We start from the raw sequence: 7,500 nt of genomic DNA on the forward strand, positions 1-7,500 counted from the left end.
AAAATCGATTGCATTCTTTTTTCTTTTTTCTTTTTTCTTTTTTCTTTTTTCTTTTTTCTTAATAAAGCAAGGAAATATTTCGTAAAGAATTTTCAATAAACATTTATCATAGAGAAAAACAAGCAATGGGGGATGATCATTGAAAGGGTTAAGCGAGGATGCAACTCGAATAGTCCAGCGCAGCTTAAAGCTTTGGAGCTTTTCCCTCGAGCGAGAGGAAACCCACCGAAGGTTCAATGACGCCATCCTCGTCCTCCTCATCGTCGTCGCCGTCGTTGGCGGCGAGCGACGATAGCGGCTCCTCCTCCATCACATATGCATGCGCCTCGTGGTGAATGCAGTACAGCTCTGTAGAGTTACACCGAGCGCACCTAGAAAGGCACGCTCGCGTCCGCAGCTGTCGTTCTATGTGCCTTTCAAGATACTTACCCACGACGGATAACGTCCTTTTTATTTCCACAACAACAAAAATAAATATAATATAATATAAGAGGAAGTTTGGAAATTCCTTTTTACAGATTCGATATATCTCAACGAAATGGAAATGACATATGAAACTTTTAGCTGCATATAAAAATATATTAATTATTAATGCTATTAAATATATATATATATATATATATATATATATATATATATATATAATATAGATATATTTAATAACATACTTTGATATAAAAGTTCAATCGAAACGTTGCATTTTTAATGTCTTTGTCTTTCAATGTTTAAACACAAATTGATGCACCCTTCTTAAGGGCATAACTATTTATCCTTATACGGATATGCATATTTATTATTATCTAGAAGAATAGAAAATTGTTTGCATTTTCAAGACAAATGTATAAATATAAATAATTTAAATAATTTTTAAAACGAACGTTAAGGGAGAACACAAATTGTACGCAAATTTTCTACATTGCAGCTGGTAAATATTTGCACGAATTAAGTCGATACAAGCCGTCCACTGTCCTCCCTATTGGCTACTTTGAAAGTCTTCTTTTCTGTCTCTTCTTAGCAAAGCCATAGCGTCAAAAATAATGACACTAAAATTCGCTTTCCAGTCGGCACAGTAATAACGAGAGAGAAAGAGAGAGAGAGAGAAAAGATAGAGAGTCAAGTTCATTGACCCGACGGAAGGCGTCGACCGACTTGGTTTTAATCGAACGTAAGAATATTACGTCGAAAAGGAGCTTTCATCTAGTAACGAAAAGATAAATCACGTGTTCTAATTATTCTAATCTCCGTAACATTAACCTATATTCGTATTATATCGAATCGAAGTGTTTTTAAGATATATAAAGTTTTGGTAAGATTCTGGTAAATTAACTACTCTCTCTTTCTCTTTCTCGCTAGAAGAAGTAAATTCGAGTAGGGCCAATTAGAAGATACGATTGGAAGGAGAGTAAAGGCGAGAAGGAAAACGCAGAAGCAACAGTAGTCGCGCGCGCGTGTTCACGAGAGAGAGAGTGAGAGAGAGAGAGAGAGAGAGAGAGAGAGAAAGAAAGAAAGAGAGAGAGAGAGAGAGTCGCCGAAGAGGCGACAGAGAGAAGGAGAAGGAAAGAGGCAGTGGGTGTGTAAGAGAGAAAGAGAGAGAAAGAGAAGGGGTAGGGCAAGTGGAAAGGACGAGGGTGTTAGCGGGGGCGGATGAAAGGACGCTTACCAGCTACTACCTATTGATCGCCAATTCTTTTTCTCTTGTTGCATATTAGGCGCACTCGGCCTCCTCTCTCTTTTCCTCGATGTGCCGTGTGCGAGTCCACACCTCTCTCCTTCCACTTCTTCCTCCTCCTCTTTTTCTCCTCTTCCTACCTTTTTGGCCCTCACCCTTCCTACTTCGACTCGTGGCTGTAGAACGCGCGAATCCGCCCCTATAAACTCTATTTCTCTTTCCTACTCTCTCTCTCTCTCTCTCTCTCTCTCTCTCTCTCTCTCGCTCTTTCTCTTTCTCTTTTTCTTTCTCTGTCACATTCTCTTTTATTTGATAAAATAAAGAGATCGAGACAAAAGCATTCTTACTTTGTCTTTTTCTCTGTTTTTTCCTGACGTTCGACAATGTTTCATTAGATATAGGTAAATTTATTAGCGATACAAGGATTCGATTTTAGACGATAAAAGATGCAATGTCTTTTGTTTCAGGTTACAATCGGTAAGAGAGAAAGAGATAGTTGAAGAAGTCTGGTCGTTTCGGTGCAGAAAGAAGAAAGAGGAGAGAGGGAAAGTCGAGGGCGCAAGCGTGCACGTGCTCTTTGCGCGTTCCTATGCCCTAAGCAGTCTGTCCCACTATCAGAAGTGGCACCGAGGACGGAGGAAACGCGGAGGCTAGTCGTCCCTCCGTCGTGTCGGCCTCATCCCCTCCCCGGTTGCGCGGCATCCCTCCAGCCTGCACGGAGGACCACCGCCGCCGCCGCCGCCACCGTCGACGTCGAGCATACAACGACAACGACGAAGACGACGGAAACGATCAAGACAACGACGACGACGACGACGACGACAACAACAACGACGACGAGGACGACGACGACGACGACGACGACGCCGACAACAACGACGACGACGACGACGACGACGCCAACGACGACGCCGACGACGACAACGACGACGACGCCGACGACGACGACGACGACGACGACGACGAGGACGAGAAAGACGGATCGTTTGTGACGTCGAGAGAGAAGCACGCGCTACTCCGCCGCGTGCCGCGTCGGCTGTTAGGGGAAGCAAGAGAAGGGGAAAGAGGAGAAGACGACGTACCGAGGAGGAGAAGGCAACGTTGTTGGTGGTGGTGGTGGTGGTGGTGGTGGTGGTGGTGGTGGTGGTGCAGTTGCTGCCGGACGTGAACGTGTTGGTGATAGTAGTAGTGGTGGTGCTGGTGGGGACGGCACCGAAAGGAAAGAGGTGCTGGAGGAGAACGACGGCGACGGAAAGGAGAAAGGGGAGGAGGAGGACGGTGGTGGTGGTGGTGGTCGTGGTGGTGGTGTTGGTAGTGATAGTGGTGGTGGCGGCGGCGGCGGCGGCGGCGGCTACGACGACGGTGGTGGAGGAGGAAGAAGAGGAGGAGGAGGAGGAGGAGGAGGTGGTGGTAAAGGTGGAGGTGGCGAGGCTCGTGGCGGCGGCGAAGGAGACGCGGACGTCCACGCGGGTACACGAGGCAGGCACACCCGGCCGGCACGCACACCCATATTCTAAGATGTGATTTCAAAAATGGCGGATTGCCCCTATGCCCGCTGTATACAGGAACGCAGACATATCCGACGGGAGCTGCTGCGATGGACAAAGAATATGGTCTTCGTAGTCGGTGAGTAAAGCAGACACGAACAGCTGCTCGCCCTCTCGCGTGGGTGTGGTGCTGCTGTGTGATGCTGCGTATATGTTTGTGTGTTGCGCGTGCGTCCATGAGAATGTGTATGTGGAGTACGGACGGGGAGGAGGGACACACGCCGCTCCTGAGACCTGTTGCGAACCGAAATACCGAATCCTGCTAGACACACCGATACACCCCTTGAATCCGTGCGTTCAACAGGGTGATTCTCCGCGTGCTCCCTTTTTTCTTCCGTTTTTTCTTTTTTTTTTCTTTTTTCTTTTTTTTTTTTTTTTCTTTTTCTTTTATTCCTTCCTAATTCTTTTCAACGTTTCTTCTTTGGATTAGATTGGAAAGAAATTTTGGAAATTTTCTAACACAGGTTATTTCGACAAGATCTATTCGATCGAATAATTTGTTTCGTTTGGACTTTTTTTTTCTTTTTTCTTATCGCTCGAATGAAATTGCATTTCATTGGGAATTGCAAAATGCGTTTGGAATTCCGAAAGTGTTGTGCGTCTTGACCACGGACAACGGATTCCAGCCGCCGCCCGAAAGTGCTTTCTTTTCTTCTTTTTCTTACAGCCTGTCCTCCCCTGCTTCCTCTTTCTTTCTCGACACACCCCACCAAGGAGACCCTATCTCTTCCCCACCCTCGTAACCGGTTCGACGAAGGGAGAGTTTCGTCGGTCGCAGAAGGCGTGTGGAGACGCGCGTGTCGGTGTTGCTTGGGCTCGTAGTCGTCGTCCTCTTCGTCGTTACGCTTCTTTTTCCTGACCTCTCACTCCCTCTCTCGCTCTCGCTCTCTCTCTCTCTCTCTCTCTCTCACACTCTACCATCCCCATCTCGTTGGAAGTGTGTCCTCTCCCTCCCTCACCTTTCTTTTACTTTTTTCTTCGTTCGGGAACGCAGCTGCCGCTTCGGTGGTCGAGAAATTTTCGCGGATTCCTCCCTTCTACTTTCAACTCTCCTTCTTTTGTTCCACGAAGATTCCAAAAGGGTGGTTCGCGGCGTTCCGCGAGTCGGCGTGTATGTGTCCCTCTCTCGGTAACACCCCCTCCGACTTCCTTTCCACGATCTTCGAAGATCGACCAGTGCGCGTTCGGGAAGTCTGACGAAAGGTGTCGCGAAAGAAACGAGACATTAGTGTATCGGAGGAACGTGACATTGATAACTTAGACCCAAAGTTATCTCTGTCTTTGTCTAAATCTGCGTGTCCTAGGGAACACTTGTCGGCAGTGTTTTTTTACAAATTCCCACCGATCTCGACGCGATCACGCGCGCTCTAATCCACCTCGTTTGAACGTTTGCACGTAACTCGAGAGAGAGAGAGAGAGAGAGAGAGAGAGAGAGAAAGAGGGTGAGAGGGAGGGAGAGAGAGAGAGTATGGAATTGGACGTAACGATGGACAACCGATCGCAACAATGTCCTCGTCCTCTTCGATTCGTGTGTCGAAGAAGATCAACGAGAGACAGTGCGTTTCTACTTTTACTTGAATGTCTACTTGTTCTTCGAGTTTAACATCATGTCGATCGGCTATCGACTGAACATCGAGAAAACGCGGAAGACGAAGATAAAGAACGTGTCACCGGCTGTACAGACTCTGCGTAGAGAATAGGTACGAGAGACATTACAAAGCTGCAGTTTGTTTTCTCTAAGCGCTCTAAACGCGTGGTACTAGTCTAGCACGTGTTGCGCGATTAGAACCGGCTACTGACTGTTCTTTCGTTTCGTTTTGAGAAAGTATAAGTTTTTCTCTATTCGTTTAAATACTCGAATCGTTATGATAAATGAATTGCAATTTTAAGTTCATTAGTATTTCGTTTATTTGAAATTATCCGAAGATATGATAAAACGTTCGATAGATGCAGTTGGTACTGATCGTTAAAAGCCACATAAAAAAGAATGTCGAGTGGATAGGAAGAAGGAGACGGAGGAAGAGGAAGAGGAAGAGGAAGAGGAGAAAGAGGAGATGGTAAAAACGGGGAATGGGTGGGTAAGGAGAAAACCGAGGAGGAAGCAGCGCGGGAAGTAACAATAAAAATTCGTGGGCATTCGTGTTTCGTCGCCGAGCTAGAGAGTGGAACGGGGGAGTCTCGTGGAGGTGGTGGATAAGGGATGGAAGAGAGATAGAGGGAAGTGGTGGATAGAAGTAGGGGGTGCGTAATGAAACGATATTGAGTAGCCATGGTGGGGAGGAGAGTTGTGGAAAGAGGTGGGGATCGTCTTTTCGCCCTCTCCGTCGATTGACCTCGCTTCGACGACGACGATGACGACGACGACGACGACGACGACGACGACGACGACGACGACGACGGCGACGCCGATGAAGAAGGGTAGTAGGGAGAGGCGAATCAGGGGCGGACATCGAAGAGTGCAACGGTGGGGACCGAACTAACCTCTACCACCCTTAAAAGTTCGAGGGAGGGAGAAGTTAAATTGACGAAAATGACGAGACGGCACCTCTCCATCCCTCGCCTTTCCATTTCCTCCTCCTCCTCCTCTTCCTCCTCCTCCTCCTCCTCCTCCTTCTCTTCCTCCTCCCCATCCTCTCCTTCTCTCGTTTCTTCTATCTATCTCATTTCTTTCTCCCTTTTTACAACGATGCACCAACGATGCCTCGAAAAGTTCAAATCGATGCTTCGACGTCATCGGAGCAACAAGGATTCGTGATAATTGTTCGGCCGAAACAAGTTTCTATGGTATATCGTCTACCTATCGGTTCATTCGTTCGATTTCGATATAGCTAACGTGCAATCGATAGAGACTGACGTTTTCCTTCGTGCTGAAGTGGATAGGATAAACTCCTGATTAATTTCGTACCTGTGATTCATGAGCCTCAGAAAATAGGATCTCTTGCATTTCAAATTATTGATTGATCGAATACAATCGAAGAAAGAAAACAAAAGTAATTACAATTATTTCGATCTTTCGTTTTCCTGTTTTCTTCTTTTTTTTTTTCGTCGATCTGTAAAATTGAAGGAATGTTACTCGAAGTATTAGTTCGTAGGGGGGAAAAAAAATGATCTGTCTCGATGACGTGTGATAAAATTGACATTACTGTCGCTAGTAATGAATTTCGTTATACGCTTATGCAATGATCGCTCGCTTATCAACGTAATTAGCTTACCGTTCGTTATCGCTGGCGGGTGCTAATTACGCATTAATTTTCTAAATAATTGAAGGTATAACTTGTAAAATAGCAATTGTCAAGTGATGTACTATGTTCTCATTTATTTGTTGATAATTCTTTTGATGATTATGTTTGTTCGCTCCTCTTAAAAGTATTCATTTTTATATGGCTATATTTAGTCGTATACAAATTTTTAAATTAATCAGACAAATAAACGAAAGAGAAAGAAAGAGAGAGACAGAGAGAAAGAAAGAGAGAGAGGGAGAGAGATTCTTTGTCGAAAATTTATTACGTTCTTTTTGTAATCCAGTTTTTTTTTCTTTTTTTTTTTTTTTTTTATCCGATGGTCATATTTTCTTCGATTCAAAGTTTCGATTCTCGTCAGTGCGGCGTAATAATGAGATTAGTGGCCGACTGGTACTGTACGTATACGCGCGCGTCCATGCTATCCAGTGCACGTGCGCTCGCGTATGCGTCCTATACATATATATAAATATATACACACACATATATATATATATGCACACGTTGACTACACTTGCATAGGTGGAAGAGAGAAGGAGAAGCTCGGTAACGATTACACGTGGATGGGTTGATCGCTCTTTCTCTCTTCCTCTCCTTCATTCTCCTTCTCTCTCTCTCTCTCTCTCTCTCTCTCTCTCTCTCTCTCTCTCTCTTTCATCCATCTCTAGCTCTTTAACAGCGTTAAGCCGCAAAAGTTTATATAATTAAACCATGCGCATAAATATTTGCAAGAATGTGGTTTTCGTCTATATTCATGACATTTTATCGTCCATTTTATATCGTCTTTGTATATATACGTATATATATATATATACATATGTACATGTCGTTTTTGTATGTAAAATTGGAGCAAGCAGTTTCACCGAAGAAGCAAGTATCTCTCTTTGTTCTCGCGACGAGTATGCAGCTTTACGTGCATCTCTTTAGGGTCCAGTCTCATACGAAATATTCGCACGTGTCCGCTCTTACTCTCGCACTTATTGTATGTTGCTTGTGTTTTCTCTCTCTCTCTCTCTCTCTCTCTCTCTCTCTTTCTCTCTCTTTC

At 44.9% G+C, this 7,500-nt stretch overlaps 1 protein-coding gene across 5 annotated transcripts in view; it reads left to right on the forward strand.

The window, feature by feature from the left end:
- Positions 1-3,058: 3,058 nt before the first annotated feature.
- Positions 3,059-7,500, forward strand: part of Eip93F (Ecdysone-induced protein 93F) — a 39,622-nt gene continuing 35,180 nt past the window's right edge. For 3 of the 5 annotated variants that reach the window (XM_035883747.2, XM_035883748.2, XM_035883751.2), the window contains exon 1: positions 3,059-3,295. In XM_035883747.2, coding sequence (XP_035739640.1) covers positions 3,202-3,295 — 94 coding nt within the window. In that variant the 5' untranslated portion in view covers positions 3,059-3,201. The remainder of the gene's footprint in view (positions 3,296-7,500) is intronic. The other 2 variants (XM_035883749.2, XM_035883750.2) reach the window with 2 other exon arrangements.

The sequence above is a fragment of the Vespa mandarinia genome, chromosome 19 (genome assembly GCF_050613455.1).
Source record: "Vespa mandarinia isolate Hongniang chromosome 19, ASM5061345v1, whole genome shotgun sequence".
NCBI classification, from domain to species: domain Eukaryota; kingdom Metazoa; phylum Arthropoda; class Insecta; order Hymenoptera; family Vespidae; genus Vespa; species Vespa mandarinia.